The 25688-nt window shown below is 44.1% G+C and overlaps 1 protein-coding gene across 3 annotated transcripts in view; it reads left to right on the forward strand.

The window, feature by feature from the left end:
• Positions 1-24098: 24098 nt before the first annotated feature.
• Positions 24099-25688, forward strand: part of LOC140186885 (N-acylneuraminate cytidylyltransferase A-like) — a 35059-nt gene continuing 33469 nt past the window's right edge. The window contains exon 1 of one of the 3 annotated variants that reach the window (XM_072241597.1): positions 24099-24860. In XM_072241597.1, coding sequence (XP_072097698.1) covers positions 24607-24860 — 254 coding nt within the window. In that variant the 5' untranslated portion in view covers positions 24099-24606. The remainder of the gene's footprint in view (positions 24861-25688) is intronic. The other 2 variants (XM_072241599.1, XM_072241600.1) reach the window with 2 other exon arrangements.

Consider the following 25688-nt stretch of genomic DNA (forward strand, 5'->3'; position numbering starts at 1 on the left):
CTCTGTTCAGCCAAGGTGGCATGCAGAAGGTGAGAAACACTGTCCAGAATTGCCAAGATTTTCCATTGGCTCCTTGGTTCTGTCACAGACTCCAGTGTGTCCAGTTTGACTCCTATAATAGAGCCAGCCTTTCTAATCAGACTGGTAGAATGTGTGAAGGAGAGGCCTGCATACTCCAAAGGACCTCAGTCTCCTCAGGAAGTAGAGGTGTCTCTGGCCCATCTTGTACACAGCCTCTGTGTTGGTGCTCCACTCAAGCTCTACATCAGACTCAATCTCCACTGTGTAGGAGATTGGTCCAGTTCTGTCCTTGATCTTTCCAAGTGCCCACGTTTGACCACCTCTGTAGTCGGTCCCTCACCAGGTCCGTTTGTTCAGGAATGAAATATTGAACCTCCTTATTTGAGGAGCCCTCAATTTGTCTCACCTGTTTGTCCTACGTACTTCTTCTGAGATTGGGATTGAGGAGCAACCCAGGAACAACATAGCTGCTTTGTTGAGTTGTAGTTGTGGAGTGTGCTGCACTGTGATGTGCAAAGAGGAAATGGGTGGCCTGATGATTCAGAATCAGTGTAGTGTGTTCTGCTGACATTACTTGCAGTGCATTCTTTGGATACTGGACATACCTTTTCGCCAAATAATTTGTAGCTTGGTAGTACCATGCAGACGTAATATGTTTTATTCCATTCATTTTCAGGAAAGACTGAAGCTGTTCCACAACAACTGTGGTCCACTGTCACTGACTAAGTGTTCTGCAACACCAGTTCAGAAAAGAGGTTTCTCAACATATTAATGGTGTGCGAGGACATGGTGGAGGCTATTTGGAAACCTTCTGGCTACTTTGTAGCTGCATCCACTACTACCAAGCAATTTGTGCCCATGAAAGGTAAGGCAACATCCTCATGAATCCTTAGCTAGGCAATGCAGGTCATTCCCAAGGATGGGGAGGTGCTGCTTTTGGCATCTTCTTGATATGTTGGCATCCAAAACAGTGCACAGAAAACTGTTCAATCTGCTGCTCTATCCCAGGACACCAGATAAAGCCTCAAATCAATGATGTCATTTTGACCACAGCTAGCTGACCAACACTTTACCTCGCAGCTTGGATGGTACAACCACTCTCAAGCCCCAGATTAGACAACGCCCGACAAGGGCAAGTTCATCCTGGCGCTGAAAAAAATGGGGGAATTGGAATTCCTACTGAAAATTCCAACCATTTTAGGTGACTATTTAGACCTGAGACAGTGTGGAGTCTTTCCTAGATTCCCTTTACATCATCTTCGCTGTAATAGGGAGACTTTTGATTTGCATCAGGGAGAATACATCAAGAGGAGTGTTCTCTTTTGTAAATTTTTCAAATATTTCCTTTTTCAAGGGTAAATGGGGCAATCCCTCATAATTTTCATGATTTGTTGCCTTCTTCAATTTGCTCTCGTAATTGTGTGCTCCAAGAATTTTCTCAACGCATTTGTGTAATGCTTGAATGACAATGGTATGAGCACAGTAAGTAATGCTTGTTTTAAAGAATTTACACTTGTTGCTTCGTGCTTTGTGCCCATAATATTCTAACTGTTTTCACACTGTTTTGACATTTTGGAGAAGTTCCTCGTCATCGTCACTGGTAACAACGATGTTATCCAGATAACATAGAGGGCTTGGACAGCTGCACAGCACCTGGTTCGTAGCTTTCGGCCAGAGTGTAGGAGGAAGTGCCACTTCAAAATAAGTATATTATAGCAATAAAGCTGTTTGTGATTAGCTGAGAAACACTTTGGACTCTTCTTCCATTTCCATCTGTAGATAGGTCTCAGCTAAGTCCACTTTGCTGAAATGTTTCTCTCCAGAAAGGTTTGCAAAGATATCCTTTAGGCTGGGCAGAGGGTACTGATCTACTTTCAGTACTGGGTTGATGGTGATCTTAAAATCACCCACAAACCCTGACAGACCCATTCTTCTTGGCTACTGGGACCACTGCGGTTGCCCAGGGGCTCCACTCAACTTTGGAAAGAATTCCTTCAGCCTCCATGTGATCTAACTCACTGGCTAGTTTATCACAGGTGATAAAAGAAACTTATTGCACTTTGTAAAACTTGGGTGTGGTGTTTTCATTTCACACTATTTTACCCTTGATATGTTTGAGTTTTCCAATACAATCCTTGAACGCTGCTGTAGCACCAGCCAGTATCTTTATTAATTTGTTTTCAGTTGACTCTATTGCAGGGAATATGGCATGCAAATTGGGATGGATCTCCAGTTAAATTGTAGTTGTCTCAGCCACTCATGCCTTACAATGCTGGCCCTCCTATTTTTACAACATACAAGCCCAACATGGCTTGTTGGTTATTGCATTTCATTGCTAAAATATCATTCCCACAGGAATTATCTTTCCTCCAGTATAGGTTCTTAGTTGGGTATCTGCAGCCTTTACTTCAGTATCTTTGAAATGCCATTCAAACTCATTTTTGTGGAATGACTGAAACAGCCGAGCCAGTATCCAATTGAATGTCAATTAATTTGCCATTATCTTCTACTGGAAGTCATATTGCCTGTCTCTTGTTAGTTTTCATATTTTAAATATCAAAATATTTTCATATTTTAAATATTCAACATCATATATTAAATACCCAGTCCTGAGACACTCTCATTGTTATCAGATTTTTTATCAACAGCATGCAGAGTAGTGCTCTTTTTGAAATTGCAACTTGAATTTTTATATTTTTCTCTTCCCTGCGCAGTCCATTTATTTTTGTCTGCCTGATATGCTCTTGGACATGTCCTACTTTGTTGCATTTTCTGCAAGTTTCACCTTTAAACCTGCATTGGTCTAGTTTGTGAACCTCTGCCACAATGGAATCACCGTTTGTTTTGCCAGGCAGGTTTCCATTTTGATGTTGCAATTTTGTTCGTACTTACTTTCATTCTTGACTGCAACTCGATTGCATTTCTGGCTGTTTCCATTAACACAGCAATTTCAGCTGCTCTTTTAAATATGAGCTGTGCTTCAGTTAGGAGCCATTTTTGTATGCTTTTTTGTAAGATTCCACAACTAAATTATCCATCAATGCATCATTAAGCCCATCACTGAATTGACAATACATAGACAAGCTCTTCAGTTTAGCCATGTAAACTGAAATGGATTCCCCTTCCTTTTGATTCCATTTATAAAACTTAAAGTGTTCTGCAATCAACAATGGTCTTGATTCTAAATATTCTCGCATTGCTTTTGTGATATCAGCAAGGATCATTTTAGCTGGTTTGGTTGGAGCAATCAAACTTCTAAGCAAAAATGTATGCTCTTCCAGCAATTGCACTCAACAAAATTGGCACTCACTTTGTATTGGCTATTTCGTTTGTTTCAAAATGGTGCTCGATTCATAAAAAGTAAATAATAAATTCATAATAAATTTGATTCATAATAAATAAATAAAGCAGAAATTGGCTACATTGGAATGATAGACATGTTCAAATGCACAACGGTGCATACAATAACCAATGCACCGTCGTGCATTTCAACACGTCTATCATTCCAACGTTGCCAATTTCTGCTTTATTTATTTTTCATTATTATCCAGTACTCACTGTATATGAAGCTATGAATTTATTCCATTTCCTGCATTTTTTAACTCAAATATCTTGGGGCACTTCTGAAGAAAAAAATGTGCTACACTTTTTAAAATCTCAATTATTTCTTTCTTTTACCCTTTGCAAAGAAAAAAAGCGTGCTGCACTTCAACAGTTAAATAGTTATCTCAGATTTATTTTAAAACATACTCATTACCACAGTCAGGTTTTGTAACTCCAAAACATAAAACTAATCAAAAGGAAAACATCGAACCAGGGATAACATGCCTGCTTCGCTCTTACTTTTCGTGAGGCGTGCAGTTACGATGTGGTAATGACATATGTTATTCACATACTTTTATATATAAGCCATAATGAATTATGTAAACAATCCAAGAATGCTTAAACAAACAATATATTTACAATATTACTCAGAAATTACTGAAATATTGTATACATAACACAAATGATCCCCAAACTTTGAGCTGTCATAGTAGGTAGAAGTAAACCAATGTAGCCCCCCTGGCCACCCTCAGGGTCGCTCGGCTCGCTGTCGTCCAGGGAAACATCCTCGGCCCCACCAAACTGGGTAATAGTTTGTTTGGATGCTGTGTGAGGTACCCCACCCCGCCCAAATAACAGACAATACACCAGATGCAATTAAATGATATACAGTTTATAGATATTACTGGAACTATATAATTAAGAGAGAATAAAATATAAAAGGAAAATAAAAGGCGCCACACTTATCAAAGTTCAATCTCTTCGTGCACAAAACAGTTGGAGCTCAAGGACCTTCTTCTTCACCCTGCGACCCCCTCGGACCACCTCGACCGGCCGCCTGGGACCAACAACGGTGGTCAACCAGATGCTCCACACGAGTCCGTCTCCGTCTCCTCGCTGAACGCCCTCCTTGGGGTCCGACCTCATTAGCGGACTCACAGCACCTCGTCCATCCTCTGTCTCGCTCTCCCGCCTTCTGCCCCGAAACCCCGCGCATACAGTATCTTCAAATACACCAAAACCATAACAACTATCCCAATTGGTTAATAGTATCCTCTTATCATCCTCTAAACCAAAACAAGCTGTAATCTTTCAGTTACTCCTGATGAAGGGTCTTGGCCCGAAACGTCGACTGTACCTCTTCCAATAGATGCTACCTGGCCTGCTGCGTTCACCAGCAACTTTTATGTAAGTTGCTTGAAATTCCAGCATCTGCAGATTTCCTCGTGTGAGGTGGTTTGGAAGTTGCGTTAAGGTAAGGGAAGGTAACAGCCAGGCAAGGATAGATTGAAAATAGAATGCAGACAGCGCAGGCAAGATCTTTGGAGTGTTTGGAAAGCATAGCTTCTCTTCATGGAGCAGATTCCCAGAGGCATTTTCATTTACTGGAGATGAGATAAGAATATAACAAAAGAATGCAAAACACACCCCAACTCAGGGACAACTGCTTTACTAAATTCAAGGTATTATCAATTGGCATGAACATTGACTCTCTAACTTCCGCTAATGCCCCACCTCCCCCTCGTACCCATCCGTTATTTATTTTTATACACACATTCTTTCTCTCACTCTCCTTTTTCTCCCCCTGTCCCTCTCACTATACCCCTTGCCCATCTGCTGGGTCCCCCCCCCGTCTTTCTCTCTGGATCTCCTGTCCCATGATCCTCTCATATCCCTTTTGCCAATCACCTGTCCAGCTCTTGGCTCCATCCCTCCCCCTCCTGTCTTCTCCTATCATTTTGGATCTCCCCCTCCCCCTCCAACTTTCAAATCTCTTACTAGCTCTTCCTTCAGTTAGTCCTGACGAAGGGTCTCGGCCCGAAATGTCGACTGTACCTCTTCGTAGAGATGCTGCCTGGCCTGCTGCGTTCAGCAGCAACTTTGATGTGTTGCATCAATTGTTAGCTTGTAGTTTCTATTGACTTTTAACACCTCGATTGTGATTGATGATAAAGCAAGGAAGGAATTCAAATACAATTGTATGCAAAAGTTGGGGCACCCAGGTCAAAAGTTTGGTTACTGTGAATAGCTAAGCGAGTAAAAGATGACCTGATTTCCAAAAGGCATAAAGTTAAAGATGACACATTTCTTCTATATTTTAAGCAAGAAAACTTTTTTATGTCCATCTTTTACAGTTTCAAAATGACAAAAAAGGAAAAGGGCCCGAAACAAAAGTTTGGGCACCCTGCATGGCAGTATTCAGTAACACCCCCTTTAGCAAGTATCACAGCTTGTAAACACTTTTTGTAGCCAGCTAAGAGTCTTTCAATTCTTGTTGGGGGGATTTTCACCCATTCTTCCTTGCAAAAAGCTTCTAGTTCTGTGAGTTCTTGGACCGTCTTGCATGCACTGCTCTTCTGAGGTCTATCCACAGATTCTCGATGATGTTTAGGTCGGGGGACTGTGAGGGCCATGGCAAAACCTTCAGCTTGTGCCTCTTGAGGTAGTCCATTGTGGATTTTGAGGTGTGTTTAGGATCATTATCCTGTTGTAGAAGCCATCCTCTTTTCATCTTCAGCTTTTTTACAGACGGAGTGATGTTTACTTCCAGAATTTGCTGGTATTTAATTAAATTCATTCTTCCCTCTACCAGTGAAATGTTCCCCGTGCCACTGGCTGCAACACAAGCCCAAAGCATGATCGATCCACCCCCGTGCTTAACAGTTGGAGAGGTGTTCTTTTCATGAAATTCTGCACCCTTTTTTCTCCAAACATACCTTTGCTCATTGCGGCCAAAAAGTTCTATTTTAACTCCATCAGTCCACAGGACTTGTTTCCAAAATGCATCAGGCTTGTTTAGATTTTAACTAAGGAAATTTAAAAAAATTAAAAAGTAATCTTGCTTAAAATATTAAAGAAATGTGTCATCCTTAACCTTATGCCTTTTGGAAATCAGGTCATCTTTTACTCGCTTAGCTATTCATAGGAACAGAAATTTTGACCAGGGGTGCCCAAACTTTTGCATGCCACTGTTTAAGCAGTTTACCAAATATCTGTAACTGCGAGTGAATTCTGTATAAAAAGAGCATTTTTCTGTGCTGACTTCACAACAATGTAATAACAGAAGCCTTGCGTTTCTCCTTGTGCTCAAGTATAATGGAGTATGTGAGCTCCAGAGCCCAGTTTATCAGAGGTAACAGTTACTCAGAGCTTTCGCCAAGATGGCCAACCCTTGCCTTCATAACATGAGAGGAAGGAATTCAGCCCCACTGCTGATCAGTCCTAAATCCTGGGCAGCTCATATGTGAGCACGGAAATGGGTCTGCTGCCAGAACACAAATTTCCTTCTGGGTGGATTAATCAAGATATGGCAACAACTTAGCCGCTGACACGGGAAAGCTGCAGCAGAGTGAAGGGTGGTTGCCTGGTCCGGGTCCGATCCTACAGCGGCACAAAAAACAAAAGGTTTGCCTGTACCGCAGGAGTACAGTAAGTGTGTGGTATATATCTAAAAATAATGTAATTCCAAAGTATGTTTGTGTGTGCGAAGCGTAGTGTGAAAGTCCCCGGTTCCAGACCTCTAAAGGACCCTGGTAGAGTGCATGTTGGTACATTACGGACCAGAAAGCATAAAGTATGTTGAGAAGCATACTGTGCGGGTGGAATGGACGCAGTGAGTGTCTGCAGACGTGTTGTTAGCGAATGGAAAATGTGAAAAGACTGTAGGGTGGCCTGTGTTTGCTGAATGTTGATGTGAAACGAAAAATGGTTAGACGGATCCTGGAAAAAAAAAGCTGAGAAAGTGAACAAAAGTGAAAGGAAAAGTCACAGAAAGAACAGGCAAAAGATAATAATAAGTAAAAATTGCTGGTGAGCACAGCAGGTCAGGCATCATCTATAGGAAGAGGTACAGCCGAAGGGCTGAGTATAGTATAGGAAGTATAGGAAGGGCTGAGACCCTTCGTCAGGACAAACGGAAAGAAGGTCTCCTACTATCTCTTCTTTCAGTTAGTTCTGACGAAGGGTCTCGGCCCGAAACGTTGACTGTACCTCTTCCTATAGATGCTGCCTGGCCTGCTGCGTTCACCAGCAACTTTGATGTGTGTTGCTTGAAATTCCAGCATCTGCAGATTTCCTCATATTTGCATTGAAAAGATAATAATGTCTACTTCAGTGTTTGAAAATAAAAAATGGGCACCAGAGTCTGAAGAAGAACTAGATGATTATAACCTACTATACCCCAGCGGTCTCAATAAACGTTATTGTAAATAAGTTAGCTAGGTTAAAGGAAAACATATACTGTTGCTTGTGTAAAATGAGAATAGTTAAGTAAAATTGTGAGTGATGTACGATATTGCCAAAAAAATTAATTACAAAAACAAGGGATTAAAGCTGTTAAGGGGAATGGGGACAATCCAGTAGTTAGAATCACAGTATCTTTTTTTTTTGATACAGCACAGACTATACCCTTCCACCCTTCGAGCTACACTCTCCCAGCAACTCCACAACCCCAATTAAGCCTAACCTAATCATAGGACAATTTACAATGACCAATTAATGTATCCTGTATGTTTTTGGACTGTGAAACAAAACTGGAGCACCTGGGGAAAACACATGCATTCTGTAGGGAGGACATACAGAGACTCCTTACAGAACGGTGCCAGGATTGAATTCCAAACTCCAGGGTGCCCTGAGCTGTAATAGTGTTGCGCTAACCGCTACGCTACACTATAGCACAGAAACAGGCCCTTCATCCCATCTAGTCTGTGCTGAACTATTAATCTGCCGAGTCCTATTGACTGCACCTGGACCACAGAACTCCATATCCCTCCCATCCATGCACATATTTAAATTTCTCTTAAATGTGGAAATTGGCACTGCTTACACCACTTAAGCTGGCAGCTCTTTCCACACTCCACCACCCTCTGTGAAGAAGATCCCCTCATTTTCCCCTTAAGTATTTCATCTTTCACTCTTGACATATGACCTCTACTTGAAGACTCGCCCAAGCTAGTAGAAAAATGTGTAAAAGAAAGGAGGGAGAGAGAAAACGGGCAATTATAGACCAGTTAGTCTGACATCGCGGTTGGGAAGATGCTGGAATCAATTATAAAAGATGAAATAGCGGCATATTTGGATAGCAGTGGCAGGATAGGTCTGAGTCAGCATGGATTTACAGAGGGGAAATCATGCTTGACTAATCATCTGGAATTTTTTGAGGATGTAGCTATGAAAATGGACATGGAAAAGCCAGTGGATGTAGTGTACATGGACTTTCAGAAAGCCTTTGATAAGGTCCCACATAGGAGGTTAGTGTGCAAAATTAGACCAAATGGTATTGGGGGTAGGGTACTGACATGGATAGAAAATTGGTTGGCAGACAGGAAACAAATTATAGGGATTAATGGGTCCTTTTCAGAATGGCAGGCAGTGACTAGTGGGGTACCGCAAGGCTCGGTGCTGGGACCGCAGCTATTTACAATATACATTAATGATTTAGATGAAGGCATTAAAAGATGACACAAAGCTGGGTGGCAGTGTAAGATGTGAGGAGGATATTATGAGAGTGCTGGGTGACTTGGACAGGTTGGGTGAGTGGGCAGATGCATGGCAGATGCAGTTTAATGTGGATAAATGTGAGGTTATCCACTTTGGTGGCAAGAACAGGAAGGCAGATTACTATCTGAATGGTGTCAAGATAGGAAAAGTGGAAGTACAACGAGATCTAGGTGTCCTTGTTCATCAGTCACTGAAAGTAAGCATGCAGGTACAGCAGGCAGTGAAGAAAGCTAATGGCATGTTGGCCTTCATAACAAGGGGAGTTGAGTATAGGAGCAAAGAGGTCTTTCTGCAGTTGTACAAGGCCCTGGCGAGACCACACTTGGAGTATTGTGTACAGTTTTGGTCTCCAAATTTGAGGAAGGACATTCTAGCTATTGAGGGAGTACAGCATAGGTTCACGAGGTTAATTCCCGGGATGGCGGGACTGTCATATATTGAAAGATTGGAGCGACTGGGGTTGTATACACTGGAATTTAGAAGGATGAGAGGGGATCTGATTGAAACATATAAGATTATTAAGTGATTGGACAGGCTAGAGGCAGGAAACACGTTCCCGATGTTGGGGGAGTCCAGAACCAGAGGCCACAGTTTAAGAATAAGGGGTAGACAATTTAGAATGGGTTTGAGGAAAAACTTTTTCACACAGAGGGTTGTGGTTCTGTGGAATACTCTGCCTCAGAAGGCAGTGGAGGCCAATTCTCTGGATTCTTTCAAGAAAGAGTTAGATAGAGCTCTTAAAGATACTGGAGTCAAGGGATATGGGGAGAAGGCAGGAAAAGGGTACTGATTGTGGATGATCAGCCACAATCACAGTGAATGGTGGTGCTGGCTCGAAGGGCTGAATGGCCTACTCCTGCACCTATTGTCTATTGTCTAAAAAGCCTGCTTGCATTTTGTTCATTTTGTGCCGTGTCATAAGATGTAGGTGATCATGGTCTTTCCATGACCATGATTGTTCTAGGCAAGTTTTTCTACAGCAGTGGTTTGCCATTGCCTTCTTCTGAGCATTGTCTTTACAAGGTGGATGACCCCAGCCTTTATCAATACTCTTCAGAGTCTGTCTGCCTGGCATCAGTGGTCACCTAATCAGGACTCTATCTATATTTCTCACCGCCTCAGTCAATCACCCATCATAATCTAAGTCCCTCCCACTCTGGACATTCAGTCTTCTCCCCTCTCCATTGGCAAAAGATAGAAATGCCCAGAAGTACATACCACAAGGCTCAAAGACAATTTCTACCCCATTGTTATAAGACTATTAAATGGTTCCCTAGTGTGATAAAATGGACTCTACCTCATTATGAAATACAGGGCTGGAGAAGGGGGAATCTGACAAAAGAGTACATAAGGCCAAGAAAGAAAGAAAAGGGGGAGGAGCAGCAGATAGGGTTGATGGGCAGGCAAGGAGATAAGCTGAGAGAGGGAAATGAGAATGGGGAATGGTGAAGGAGAGGTGGAGGGCATTACTGTAATTTTCAGAAATCGATGCTCCTGCCATCATGTCAGAGGCTACCCAGATGGAATATAAAATGTTGCTCCAACTTGAGCATGGCCTCATCATGACAGTAGTCATGGAGTGACATGTCGAAATGGGGAAGGAAAGTGTAATTAAAATAGATGGCCACTGGGAGATTCCCACTTTTTCCGGTGGACAGAGTGCAGGTGCTCGGCACAGCCATCTCCCAATCTATGTGGGGTCTCACCGATTTACAGGAGGCTACATCAGAAGTACCGAATACCGTAGATGACACCAACAGATTCCCAGGTGAAGTGTCCCCTCACCTGGAAGGCCTGTTTGGGGTCCTGAATGGTAGTGAAGGAGGAGGTGTAGGGGCAGGTGTAGCACTTGTTCCGCTTGCAAGGTAAGTACCAGGAGGGAGATCGGTAGGAGGGATGAATGGACAAGGGAGTCATGTAGGGAGTGATCCCTGCAAAAAGCAGAAAGTGAGGAAAGGGAATTATGTGCTGGGATCCTGTTGGAGATGGTTGAAGTTACGGAGAATTATGTGCTGGACGTGGAGGCTGGTGAGGCAGAGGGTGAAGACAAGAGGAACTCTGTCTCTGGTGGGGGTGCGGGAGGATGGGTGAGGGCAGGCAAAATGGAAGAGATACGGTTGAGGGCAGCATTGATGGTGGAGAAAGAGAAGCCTCTTTCTTTGAAGAAGGAGTACATCTCCTTAGTTCTGGAATGAAAAACCTCATCCTGAGAGCAGACACTGGGGAGACAGAGGAATTGAGAGAAGGGGATGGCATTTGTACAAGTAAGAGGGTGGGAGGAAGTATAGACCAGGTAACTGTGGGAGTCAGTGGGTTTTTTAATAGACATCAGTAGATAAGCTGTCTCCAAAGAAAGAGGCAGAGAGATCAAGGTGATTTCTGCCTGTCATCATTTTGCATCTTCCATCTTATACAACCACACTCAAACACTTGCTTGAACATTCAGCTTTACACGATTGCTTTTATACTTATATTTATTGTGTTTTTATTATTTGTTAACTGTATTCTTCCGTTATTGCATTTTTATGCTACATCGGGTCAAAGTAACAATTATCTCATTCTCCTTTACGGTACACTGAAGAAAGACAGTAAACTATCTTGAATCTTGAGTGTTGTAGAGTCTGATCTGTTGGGCATCTTGCATAACCTTGCTATGAACAACTGAGCAAACAAACATAATCAGATCCCATCTACTGCTCTAATTCTCCATTTAATATCACTCGACTAGAGAGATTCCCCTTATTCCCTCCATCCTTGCAACTGAAACTAATCTGTTTTCTCTCTTTCCCAGTTCTGACCCAGTCCTGAAATGTTAACTGTTTCTCTATCCACAGATGTTTAACATATCGAGTGTTTCCCATGTTTTCTGGTATTATTAGATTATGGTTTTAATTTACCTTTCCCTTCTGGAAGCATTGTCTCACAAGGTATGGTAATGTGAATATGTTGTTAGACTTGCTTTTCACATTGAGCTAATGTTACAAGCTATGAATCATTTTGTAAATACCAGAAATGTCACTGAATTCACAGTTACCTACACTAATGATATTAAATTGCATCATATAGCCAAGTAGTAAGCTGAAAATTATACCATCATTGACTAAATACAAAGACAGCGCTTCAGTCACCTAATGGAAAAAATCCAGCAAAAGAAGAGAGTGCAGTGACACAGCAAGTCATTAAGCCAAGTTTAAATAGTCACAACTTTTCAGAAGTAAGGTACAGTGCATCTGGAATATTAAAGAAAATTCTGTTAAAATAAAATGAATGGATGAAAATGGATGGAAAGAAATAATGGAAGAGGAAGAATAGGGAACGGAGAAAGATGAAGGGTAGGTTAGCACTGAGAAAGAAAGAGAGGAAAGAGTAGGGAGATTGAGGGAAATAAGGTAAAAAATAAAATATAAACTAGGATGGATAGAGAATGAAAAGGGAGGAATGAGGGAAGATAAATTAGGAAAGGAACTGGTGAATGATTGACCATTTGACCATAAGGCTAGAAGACCAAAGAGCAGAATTAGGCTATTTTGCCCATCAAGTCTGCTGTACCATTTCTTCATGGCTGATATTATTACCTCCATCAACCCATTCTCCTGCCTTCTTCCCTTAACCTTTGACTCCCTTGCTAATCAGGAACCCATCAACCTCCACTTTAAATATACTCAATGACCTGGCCTCCACAGCTATCTGTAGCAATGAATTCCTCAGGTTCACCACCCTCCAGCTAAGTAAATTTCTCCTCATTTCTGCTTTAAAGCGGCGTCCTTCTACTCTGAGGCTGTGCCCTCTGGTCCTAAATTCCCCCACTATAGGAAACATCCTCTCACGTTCACTCTATCCGGGTTGAGCAAGTTGGCTGTACGTTCGCTGGAGTTGTGAAGAATGAGAGAAGATCTCTTTAACCAGCTAATTACAGCCTGTTGAGCCTGACATCAGTAGTAGGTAAATTATTGGAAGGTGTTCTGAGAGATCGGATATACAAGTACTTGGACAGCCAAGGGCTGATTAAGGATAGTCAGCATGGCTTTGTGTGTGTTAGATCGTGTTTAACAAATCTTGTAGAGTTTTTCGAGGAAATTACCAAGAAAGTAGATGAAGGAAAAGCTGTGAATGTTGTCTACATGGACTTTAGTAAGGCCTTTGACAAGGTCCCACGTGGGAGGTTAGTTCAGAAGGTTCAGACACTAGGTATCCATGGAGAGGTTGTAAACTGGATTTGAAATTGGCTGTGTGGGAGAAGACGGAGAGTGGTAGTGGATGATTGCTTCTCAGACTGGAGCCTGTGACTAGTGGTGTACCTCAGGGATCTGTGCTGGGACCATTGTTGTTTGTTGTCTATGTCAATGATCTAGATGATAATGTGGTAAATTGGATCAGCAAGTTTGCTGATGAAACTTAGATTGGAGGTGTTGTGGACAGCGAGGAAGGCTTTCAAAGCTTGCAGAGGGATCTGGACCAATTGGAAAAATGGGCAGAAAATGGCAGATGGAATTTAATGCAGACAAGTGTGAGGTGTTGCATTTTGGAAGGACATATCAAGGTAGGACATACACAGTAAATGGTAGGGCACTGAGGAGTGCAGGGGAACAAAGGGATCTGGGAGTTCAGATACATAATTCCCTGAAAGTGGCATCACAGGCAGACAGGGTTGTAAAGAAGGCTTTTGGCATCCTGGCATTCATAAATCAAAGTATTAAGTATAAGAGTTGGGATGTTATGGGGAGGTTGTATAAGACATTGGTGCGGCTTTGGAGTATTGTGTGCAGTTCTGGTCACCTAATTATATATAGGGAGGATATCAGTAAGATTGAAAGAGTGCAGAGAAGATTTACTAGGATGTTGCCGGGTCTTCAGGAGTTGAGGTACAGGGAAAGATTCAACAGATTAGGACTTTATTCCTTGGAGTGTAGAAGAATGAGGGGAGATTTGATAGAGGTTTACAAAATTATGAGGGATATAGACAGGGTAAATATGAATAGGCTCTTTCCACTTAGATTAGGAGAGATAAATATGAGAGGACATGGCTTTAGGGTGAAAGGGGGAAGTTTTAGGGGGAACATTAGGGGGAACTTCTTCACTCAGAGAGCAGTGGGAGTGTGGAACGAGCTGCCATCTGATGTGGTAAATGTGGGCTCACTCTTTAGTTTTAAGAATAAATTGGATAGATACCTGGATGGGAGAGGACTGGAGGGTTATGGACTGGGCACAGGTCAATGGGACTAGTGGAATAACGTTTTGGCACAGACTAGAAGGGCCGAATGGCCTGTTTCCTGTGCTTTAGTGTTCTTTGGTTCTAAATAGGAAGACTGGCAAGGTGGATGAAGCAAGGAGGTTTCCCCAGAGAAGCAAAAAATAAACTGCTGGGGAAACAACAGCATCTGCGGGAGAGATGTTGGGGTGGGTGGGGGAAGAGAGGAATTATTGATGCTTGGGGTTGAGACCCCTGCTTCAGATCTTCAAGCAGTTTGTTTTTTTTTTGTGCCGGAATCTGGAGTCTCTTGTGTCTCCAATTCCCCCAAAGAAGGTTCACAGGACCAGGAGGACTAAATTCTGCCAAAAAGGTAATCCATTTTGGAGGAAGATAAGGAGGAGTTTCTTTTCTGGGAGGCTCAGTGATTCTGTGGGGGAGCTATGGAGAGGGAGTCATCGAAAATGTTCAAGGCAGAAGCTGGTGATATTTTGTGCAGGATGTTGGTGCTTTAGGGAGGCAATGGTGTTGTAAATATTAGACCAGATGTATCAGAACAGAAGCTGATTGACCAATATAAACAGAAATTCTGTTGAAACTCAGTCAGGCAGCATCTGCAAAGAGGAAGCAGATAATTTTGGAGCCAAAGACACCACTTCACAACATTGATGGTCCAACCTTTAATGAACCAGGGTTGTTTGGAGGTTTAATGCAGCAACACACATCTTTTCTTCCTGCTATGTTCTTCTGACGGCGCCCCAGTGGGGAAAGCAGGTGAACAGGGACACTGCAGCCCATGGACCTCTGGCCTTCTTAGGCTCACAACTACCGCTGGATCTGGAGCAGCAGCTTGTGACTGAGGACAGCTAGGTCCCAGAGAGCACTGGCGGCTCCTGGGCGGTTTGGTTGGTAAGAGAGGCTGAAAGAGAAGTTTTGAGGGTGGGTGACTATAGCTCGGGTGGGGGAGGGGTGACGTGAGAGCCAGTAGTCTCATTTCTTAAAACATAACCCTCAAGTCTTCTTAAGCAGTCCCTGTGGATCAATGGTGATGTGCTCCCATTGAAGTTTAGTAGGTTCTGAAGAGGCCAACGTAAGGACTCCAGACTCTTCCATAGATGGGACAGGTGGTGACTGATGGATAGAATAGAGCTGTAGTCTGGGAGTTGGTGCACACCTCCAGCTGTTTGCAGAGTGTTTCCGTGTGTTCTTGATACATCATTTCAGAGTTATAAATAACATCCTGAAAGCTTCTTGTCCACTGTGGTCATGTGCCACCTCATTACATCAACATATCGAGGTAATACAATGAGAAAGCAATAACAGAATGAAGAATGAAGTTAACAGTTAGAGAGTGCAGTGCAGGCTGACAATAAGGTTCAGGGCCATGACAAGGTAGATTGTGAGGTCAAGAGCCCAACTTATTGTACAAGAGATCCATTCAATCATCTTATAACAATGGAATAGAAGCTGCCCTGGAGCCTGGTGGTACAAGCTTTTAGGCTTTTCTATCTTTTGCCTGATGGAAGAGGAAGAAGAGAGAATATCCGAGGTAGGAAGGATCTTCGATTGTTGGCTGTTTCATCGAGGCAGCAAGAAGTGTAGACCACAATCTGTGGAGTGAAGGTTGGCTTTGATGATGTGCTGAGCTGCGCCTACAACTCTGCCGTTTCTTATGGTTGCCATACTGAGCTGTGAAGACTTGAATACTTGCCTGAGTCTCTTCTAGCAGCAGAACTGGGAAAGAGTATGTTTCAGGGGCTCCTGATAACCCATCTAATGACAAGACTTAGATCTGAAAGATTAACTGTTTTTCTTTCCACAAACATCATTTGACCTTCAGACCTCTTGGGCATCTTCTATTTTTATTTCAATTTCTGGAGCTTAGTGTTTGATGTGTAACTGATAAAGCCTGCCTAATCCCTAATGTAGCTATCTAAGTATAGTTGGACCTCAACACTGTGGACATTGATCTGGAAGAAGAAACTTGTTGGGCTACATATCCATCCTTTGAATTTGGTGGAGTTTACTTAGCTGGAATTCATTGTATTTTTCTCCGAGCCTTGTGTTGCCTGTTGTAGTGCTCAGAAGGATATGATATTTTTACGGCAAACCTGAGGTCTTGATTTTCAAATGCTCTTTTCCTCAATTGGCCAATGACTATACCAGGACACTTAAGATGATGCAATTTTCATCATTGGTATCTGGCCTCACTGAGGATCTTGGTGATGATTTCCCCTGTGAAACCCCTACACAGCTGAATTTGGTTCCATTCTTGAAGCTGATCACAACCGTAACAAGGTTTGATGTCCCCATGTATATCTTCCTCTTCTTTGATGTGGTGTTGAGGTTCTGAGACCATGATAGAAGCTTTTTGTGTATGAGTTTTCCAGTTTTACTAGGGAGATTATATGGTAAAATTGCTTAGTTGGGATGTGGCCGACTTCCTGTCATTCATCCAGAGAAAGCTTCAGTGACAGGAAAGGAAGGGATGTAACCCTTTGTCAAAATGGGATTGGTATGGAAGGAATAGAAAAACTAACTCCTCTTTTGACAGAATGCTTAGTGCATGGCCTCATCATAATGAAGGTGTCATATCAACATCCAAGGCTTAAGCACTTGCGCTGTCAGATTTATAGCAAAAGGATACAAGATGTCCATGTCTATCATGCCATGACATACACGAATGACTGCTAGGCTGGTCACCTCCTAATTCAACCAGTCTCAAACAAACCTGTCAACAGCTGTAATTCGGAAAGGCCAATGTTGAAATTCTCAACGGCCCTTTGAAGGTGGCACTTCTTGACAACTGCCTCACATGCCACCTGTCAACTCCTTAAACCACATTTTATGGGCTGCCTTGAAGTCCATCATAATTCGGTCAGTGGAGAGTTATCAGTACAAAATTTCCCATTATTAACCTGAAAAAGATACGATTCAGCTTATTGTGGTATAACACAATTATATTAGAATAAGCTGAAAATCATCTTTCTTTTTAGACAACAAAGAGACTGCTATAGTCATTTGTCTGATTACTGCATCAACAACTGCACATTCTTGCAATTCCATGAATTGCTTTTAGCCTTCACCTGGGACCAAGTGTATGAAGTGGAGGTGAAGGAAAGCCTCAAAACTATTAACTGATTTCCTTTATCCGCCCTGTTTTTAACCTCATCAGAAAAACTCCACCGCATTTGCCTAACATAACTTACCCCACCTAGAAGTATGTAGGAAAATTGTAGGGTTAGAGTGAGATCTCATTATAAGTGAATATAGTCTGTGGAAAAAAGAATTATAAACCATTCATAAAATATTAAGACACTCAAGTAGAGTAAACGTACTTCTAGGTGGGGTAAGTTATGTTAGGCAAATGCCGTGGAGTTTTTCTGATGAGGTAAAAAAACAGGGCGGATAAAGGAAATCAGTTAATTGTTCTGACGCTTTGAATAAGGTGCCACGTAATAGGCAAATAATCTAGAGTAATGGGGATAATATATTGGGATAGAGAGGTGAGTGGCTTACTAACAACAGAATCATGATCAATAGGGATATTTTCTCCACTGGAAATCAATAGTTTAGCACAAAGCTTTACCTGGGTTCAATTCCCGCTGCTGCCTGTAAGGAGTTTGTACGTTCTCCCAGTGACTGCATGGGTTTCCTCCGGGTGCTCTGGTTTCCCCCCACAGTCCAAAGACGTACAGGTTGGTCATCGTAAGTTGTCTCATGAATAGGCTAGGGTTGCTGGGCAGCATAGCTTGAAAGGTCAGAAGGGCCTATTCCACACTGTATCTCAATAAACTAGTGGAGTGTCACAGAAATTGTGCCTCTGCCTCAAGTATTTAATATCTACATTAATGATTTGAATAAAGTGACTGAGTGCACAAAGGCCGGATTAGCTGATGATATAGACAGATAGCTGAGTAAGTTTTGACAAGGATACAGAGAGCCTGCAAAGAGAAATGGATATGTGTTTACACCACAGACGACAGGTTGTGTTTACACCACAGACGACAGGTTGCTGCAGCTACTGTGTTATACAAAATGCACACCAGCCACAGCCCTGCAGACCTTCGCGCCATGCTGCCTTCATCTTATGAGAGATGGCGCACCACACAATCAAGTTTACCTATGCCTGCTCATGCTGTTTCTATGCCTGATGCGAGAACCTACACATTGGATAGAAGCTTCCTTCACTGTGCTATCAGAATTTGGAACGGCCTTCCAGATGCTGTGGTTGAAAGCATCTGCGACGATGGGGTCCAAGCCTTCAAGAGTCGAGTGCACAAACACCTATCGTCTCTGGGAGGGAAGTCACATGCTTCCTCATAAGCTATCATGAAAGGGACCAGGATGGCAATGCTTGGTTGTTGGTAGGTTAATACCTGACTTTCAAGAGCACTTGTGAGTTATGTTCCGGCTGGACTTAGTCCTTAAACTGCTGGAGAACAGTGTGGAAAGAACAGGTGCTGTTTTCTCCCGGTAGGGATTAGCTTTTAGTTCCAAGTGTTCCTGCCACGTGTTGTCACCCTGCAACCTTATCCTTCAACCTCTTTGAATCATGGAGGACAGCATGTGTATAAATGTCTCTCTCCAGCAGACTTCATCAAGATCATCATGACTCCAGTATTTCTACTATTGTTTAATATTTCTTAATTGTACACATGATTTCTTTTATGTTCTATGGCTGAGCAGCAGTGAACCATCTGATTGGCCTATCAGAGTTCTCTTTGAGAACTCGTTGACTTGATCAGCATTTCTGATCTGGCTATTGTTCACGAGTGCACTTAATAAAAAAATGTGAACTTATTTATTTAGGGGTACAGCACAGTCCCATTACAGCCACGTGACCAAGTAAGCTGCTAACCCAAATGTCTTTGGACTGTGGGAGGAAACTGGAGCACTCGCAGGAGACCCATGCAGTCACAAGGAGAATGTACAAACAGCTTATAGACAATGGTGAGAATTGAACCCAGGGTGCTGGCATGGTAATAGTGTTATGCTAACAGTTGAAATATTAAAGGGAAGAAATGTGGAAGAAAGAAGGAAATAGAAAATTATTATTTGAACTGAACGATTCAACAAAAATCTGTAAATAAAGCTAAGCTATTGTATGTTAAGCAACGCCTTAAAACTTGGGTGTGGCATATCACCAGAAAGATAAATAAAATTGGCCTATGTTGCAAGAGAAATTTTTTTCAAAGTTCAAAGCTCAAATGAATTTTATTATCAAGTCCCTATATGTCATCATATACTACACTGAGCTTCATTCTCTTGTGGGCATCAGAGTAAATACAAAGGGACACAATAAAATCAATGAAAAACTGCACACAAAGACGGAGAAAGAACCAATGTGCAAAAGACAACAAACTGTATAAATAAAAAAATAATTATTATGATTCTAATAATAAATAAGTAATAAATACTGAGAATATGAGTTGTAAAGTCCTTGAAAGTGAGTCCACAGGTTCCCTTTGGTTTCCTCTTCTTGTAGTCAATGATCAGTTCTTTGGTTTTGTTGATGTTGCATCACTCAATCTCCCTCCTATATGCTGATTCCTCACTACCTTTTATTCAGCCAGCAACACCGGCAAACTTAAATATTGCATTGGCACAGTCATAAATATCAAGTGAGTAGAGAATATGGCTAAGCACACAGCCTTGCGGTTTACCTGTGCTCATGGTGACTGTGGAGGAGATGTTGCCAATCCGCACTGACTAGGATCCGCAGGTGAGGAAATCGATTATCCTATTCAACATGGAGGAATTGAAGCCTAGTTCTTGAAGCTCTTTGATTAGCCTTAAGGGGAAGTTAATGTTGAATGCAGAGCTATTGACGATGAAGATCATCCTGATGTATGGATCTTTGCAGTCCAGGGTTGAATGAAGATTCAATGAAATGGCATCTGTAGTTGGTCTGTTGTGCCAGCAGGCAAATTGGAGTGGATCCAAGTCACTTCTCAGGCAGGAGTTAATATGTTTCAGCACCAACCTCACAAAGCACTCTACCACAGTGGGTGTAATAGTCATTGAAACAGGTTAACACCTTCTTCTCGGGCATCAGTTTGATTGAAGTGTGTAAGAGAGCAGTAGAATCCTGGAGAAGTTGGAGGAGTGTTAGAACCTCAGAGGAGTTGAGGGGCTTGTGAAGAATAAGAAACAATGGCATTAATGCAGACAGATATCCATGTAAAAAACAGAATACTGGAGGAACTCAAGGAGCTGAGCAACAGCTGTTGTGGAAAGGAATTAGAACCTAAGACATAAGAGCAGAAATAGGCCAATTGGCCCATCGAGTCTGCTCCTCCAATTGTTGACTACATGGATCAAGATCCTGCATCAGGTCCGAGCGTGGAGGGGGAATATTTCACAGGTATAAATAGGGGCCATTGAAGGGTGAGGTGGGGGAGGGGTCAGTAGGTTGAAGGTGGAGTGAGGAAAGGTGAAGGATTATGGCAGAAGGAGCCAGGTTGTGTACAGGGAGGGGTAGAGCTGGGAGACAGGCAGGTAGGCGATTGCAGGAAACAGACAAGGGGGGAAATGCAGATGGAATCGGGTGAGAGTGGAGAGAGGATGGGGACGGTGGAGACAGAGGCTGAAGGTTGATACGTGACTACAGGTGCTGATAGGTAAGGAAGGCAATAATGAGAACCTTCAGGAGAGAAATGAAAGGCAGATGAAAGAAAGTGGTGGGAATGATTTGGTTGGTGAAATGTGGGGGTAATAGGTGGAAGGCACCAGGAGAGGAAGAGAAACAAAAATTTATGGTGGGGGGGGAGCTATCAGAAAGGAAACAAAAGTGGAAGGACCAGAGGCAAAGGGTCCTACCCTCACAAGGTACCATGGTATAAGAACAAGGAATGATTGGCAGGATAACAGCTTCTTCCCCCATGCTTTGAGACTACTGAACACCTGCTGACCTCTACCTTGCCGAGGCACAGCGACAACTCGCGGATACCTCCTCTTATTTACCCCTCGATCGTGACCCCACTAAGGAGCACCAGGCCATTGTCTTCCACACCATCACCGACTTTATCCGCTCAGGGGATCTCTCATCCACTGCTACCAACCTTATAGTTCCTACACCCCGCACTTCCTGTTTCTACCTCCTACCCAAGATCTACAAACCTGCCTGTCCTGGCCGACCTATTCTTTCAGCTTGCTCCTGCCCCACTGAACTCGTTTCTGCATACCTTGACACGATTTTATCCCCACTTGTTCAATCCCTTCCTATGTTCATGACACTTCTCACGCTTTTAAGCTTTTCGATGATTTTAAGTTCCCTGGCCCCCGCCGCTTTATTTTCATCATGGATGTCCAGTCCCTATATACTTCCATCCCCCACAGGAAGGTCTCAAAGCTCTCCGCTTCTTTTTGGATTCCAGACCGAATCAGTTCCCCTCTACCACCACTCTGCTCCATTTAGCGGAATTAGTCCTTACTCTTAATAATTTCTCGTTTGGCTCCTCCCACATCCTCCAAACTAAAGGTGTAGCTATGGGCACCCGTATGGGTCCTAGCTATTCCTGCTTTTTTGTTGGCTTTGTGGAACAATCTATGTTCCATGCCTATTCTGGTATCTATTCCCCACTTTTTCTTCACTACATCGACGACTGCATTGGCGCTGCTTCCTACACGCATGCTGAGCTCGTTGGCTTTATTAACTTTGCCTCCAACTTTCACCCTGCCCTCAAGTTTACCTGGTCCATTTCTGTCGCCTCCCTCCCCTTTCTATATCTTTCTGTCTCTGTCTCTGGAGACAGCTTATCCACTGATGTCTACTATAAGCCTACTGACTCTCACAGCTATCTGGACTATTCCTCTTCTCACCCTGTCTCTTGCAAAAATGCCATCCCCTTCTCGCAATTCCTCCATTTCCGCCGCATCTGCTCTCAGGATGAGGCTTTTCATTCCAGGACGAGGGAGATGTCCTCCTTTTTTAAAGAAAGGGGCTTCCCTTCCTCCACTATCAACTCTGCTCTCAAACGCATCTCCCCCATTTTACACACATCTGCTCTCACTCCATCCTCCCGCCACCCCACTAGGAATAGGGTTCCCCTGGTCCTCACCTACCACCCCACCAGCCTCCGGGTCCAACATATTATTCTCCGTGACCTCTGCCACCTCCAACAGGATCCCACCACTAAGCACATCTTTCACTCCTGCCCTCTCTGTGCTTTCCGCAGGGATCGCTCCCTACGCGACTCCCTTGTCCATTCGTCCCCCCCATCCCTCCCCACTGATCTCCCTCCTGGCACTTATCCTTGTAAGCGGAACAAGTGCTACACATGCCCTTACACTTCCTCCCTTACCACCATTCAGGGCCCCAGACAGTCCTTCCAGGTGAGGCGACACTTCACCTGTGAGTCGGCTGGGGTGATATACTGCGTCCAGTGCTCCCGATTTGGCCTTCTATATATTGGCTAGACCCGACGCAGACTGGGAGACCGCTTTGCTGAACACCTACGCTCTGTCCGCCAGAGAAAGCAGGATCTCCCAGTGGCCCCACATTTTAATTCCACGTCCCATTCCCATTCTGATATGTCTATCCACGGCCTCCTCTACTGTAAAGGTGAAGCCACACTCAGGTTGGAGGAACAACACCTTATATTCCGACTGGGTAGTCTCCAACCTGATGGCATGAACATCGACTTCTCTAACTTCCGCTAATGCCCCACCTCCCCCTCGTACCCCATCCGTTATTTATTTATATACACACATTCTTTCTCTCACTCTCCTTTTTCTCCCTCTGTCCCTCTGACTATACGCATTGCCCATCCTCTGGGTCCCCCCCACCTTGTCTTTCTCCCAGGACCTCCTGTCCCATGATCCTCTCATATCCCTTTTGCCAATCACCTGTCCAGCTCTTGGCTCCATCCCTCCCCCTCCTGTCTTCTCCTATCATTTTGGATCTCCCCCTCCCCCTCCCACTTTTAAATCTCTTACTAGCTCTTCCTCCAGTTAGTCCTGACGAAGGGTCTCGGCCTGAAACGTCGACTGTACCTCTTCCTAGAGATGCTGCCTGGCCTGCCTGCGTTCACCAGCAACTTTGATGTGTGTTGCTACCAGCCAGTACGTGGCAGCATCAGTAGCAATAAAACAGTCGAAAATTTAACTGTCATACTGTGCAAAGATCTTACGCACACATAACTGGGGTGCCGAAGATTTTTGTCCACTACTGTATTTGTCAACGTGGAGCAGCGAGCGAGTTTGTAAATCTGGCGGTAGCAAAGAATGTTGGAATGGCGAGGGTGGAACGCCGCGTGAGGTGTGTGGGACAGGTTGCAGAGGAGGAGTGCCGGGGGCGGGACACATCCTCCCCTCACACACCAGGCAAAGTTATTTGACGCCAAACAATTGTTTCCCTGGTGCTTCTCTCTCCTATCCCAACCACGATTCCCCTCTCCCACTGCCAGTACACAATAGAGACCCAGATCAGAATCAGGTTTATCACCACTCACATATGTCACGAAATTTGTTTTTTCTCGCGGCTCCAATACATAATAACTTAAGGACTTGATATACCTAAGACACTTACACAATATTGCACATGTTGAATATGCATTTTATGTAAACTTGTACATCAACAAAATATTTTATCTGTTAAGATAATTGCGTTAATATTGTATTTATTATTGGTTAATATTATTTTATATGCTGTATGTGATATATGTAGTGTTTTGCACCGTGGTCCCAGGGGAAGTTAGTTTCGTTTAGTTGTAAGTACGTGTACAATTGAATGACAATAAACTATGAAGGTGACGGAGAGATAGGGTTACACATGGTAAAAGGCAGCTGAAAATGGAAAACAGAACATTTATTACCAACAGGACACACGCAACTAACAATCTGCCGGAAGAAGTCATGCAGAGTCCTGATGGACGGTTTCCAGCCGAAACATTTATTTCCTCCCTCCAGAGCTGTTCGACTCGCTGAGTTCCTTGGGCGGCTGGTGGTGGTTGTCGCTGCGTGTTCGTACCCTCGGGCTGGTGGTTTACCGGGTCGGATGTCAGTCGGTGTTCCGCAAGTTTACACCTAACCTCACCCCCGCAGTGCAGGAGGAAAGGGAGGGGGAGCTGGAGCTGCAGCGGCGAGTCCGGGCGGTGTGGAGAAACTCTGTGACTCGGCTCCGGGACGGGGACGGGGACGGGGACCGCGACGGCGACCAATAGCAGAGTGCTTGCACCACGTGTCGGCGTCTCGGCTGTGGCGCGGCCGGCGCCGGTCGCGGATTTAAAGGCGGCCGAAAACGAAACCCGACCTGTTTGCCGGTCTCCCGTTTGACACCCGCCGAGCAGTCGCTACCCGCCGATCTCCGGCCTTCGCCGCCGCCCCCCTCCCCTCACGTCCACGGCCTGCAGATGAGCTTGGGAAAGCAGCCACGGAGGTCGGATCCGTCGCACCGGCCGCTGAGCCAGTCGCCGCCCCGCAAGAAGCCGCTGAGCGAGCCGGCGCCGGCCGTGGCCTCCCCGGCTGGGAAGCGACACTTCGCCGCCCTGGTGCTGGCCCGGGGAGGCAGCAAGGGGATCCGGCTGAAGAACATCAGGCTGCTGGCCGGCCGGCCGCTCCTGGCTTGGGTGCTGATGGCAGCCCAGCACTCAAGGCAGTTCGACAGGTGAGCGAGACTGGGAGAACGGCGGGGGTGGGTGCGTAAACCGCAGGGGAGGGAAGGATGCTGAAGGGGGGCGGCTTGCTTTTTAATTCCAGGGGTGTTCAGACCTTTACTTATTGGTGTTTGAGAGACTATCAGTGGAGCTGTGTATAAAAGATTGTATTAACTGAACATGAGCTGTTATTGTGGTTTGTCAGGGTGCATTCGAGAGATGTTTCCTTTAGTTGGAATATCCGGAACTGTGGAGTCGGGGTGTGGAGTTTCAGTATAAGGAATTGTCCACTTCCAGCATGAGAACATATTTATTTGAAGGTGGTTAATTTTTTAGGAGAGCTACATAACAATTTTGCAGTTTCAAGAAGCCCCACTTCCTCTTTTGTTCCTGTCCCACAAGCCTCTCAACGCTCCCGTTTCCCTCTCCCTTTCTTTCTCTAGCAGCACTCCATTCCCAGTCCATATACCCTCCATATTTCTGCTCATCTGGTTTCAGCTGCACCTATCGGTTTCTATCACACCCCCCTCCCCTCCTCATTTCTATCTACTCGATACCTTCCCACTCCATTCTGTCCAGTTGCAGGGTCCCAGCCCAAAACATTGACAATTCCTTTGCCTCTGCAAATGCTGTTTGACCCACAGTTCTTTCAGTGGATTATGTTGTTTTTGCTTGGGGCAGTTGTATTATGCTGAGAAGGAAACCCCATTGGGAGTGTTTTCACTGTTCGACAGTCTGTACTCTATGATAGATTTACACACCTGTGCCCATGTACAGGATTGAAACTTGGTGTGGACCTGTGCTACTTCGAGGTTCGATGTGTTGTGGGATGCCCTTCT

The sequence above is a fragment of the Mobula birostris genome, chromosome 23, assembly GCF_030028105.1.
Source record: "Mobula birostris isolate sMobBir1 chromosome 23, sMobBir1.hap1, whole genome shotgun sequence".
Lineage (NCBI taxonomy): Eukaryota > Metazoa > Chordata > Chondrichthyes > Myliobatiformes > Myliobatidae > Mobula > Mobula birostris.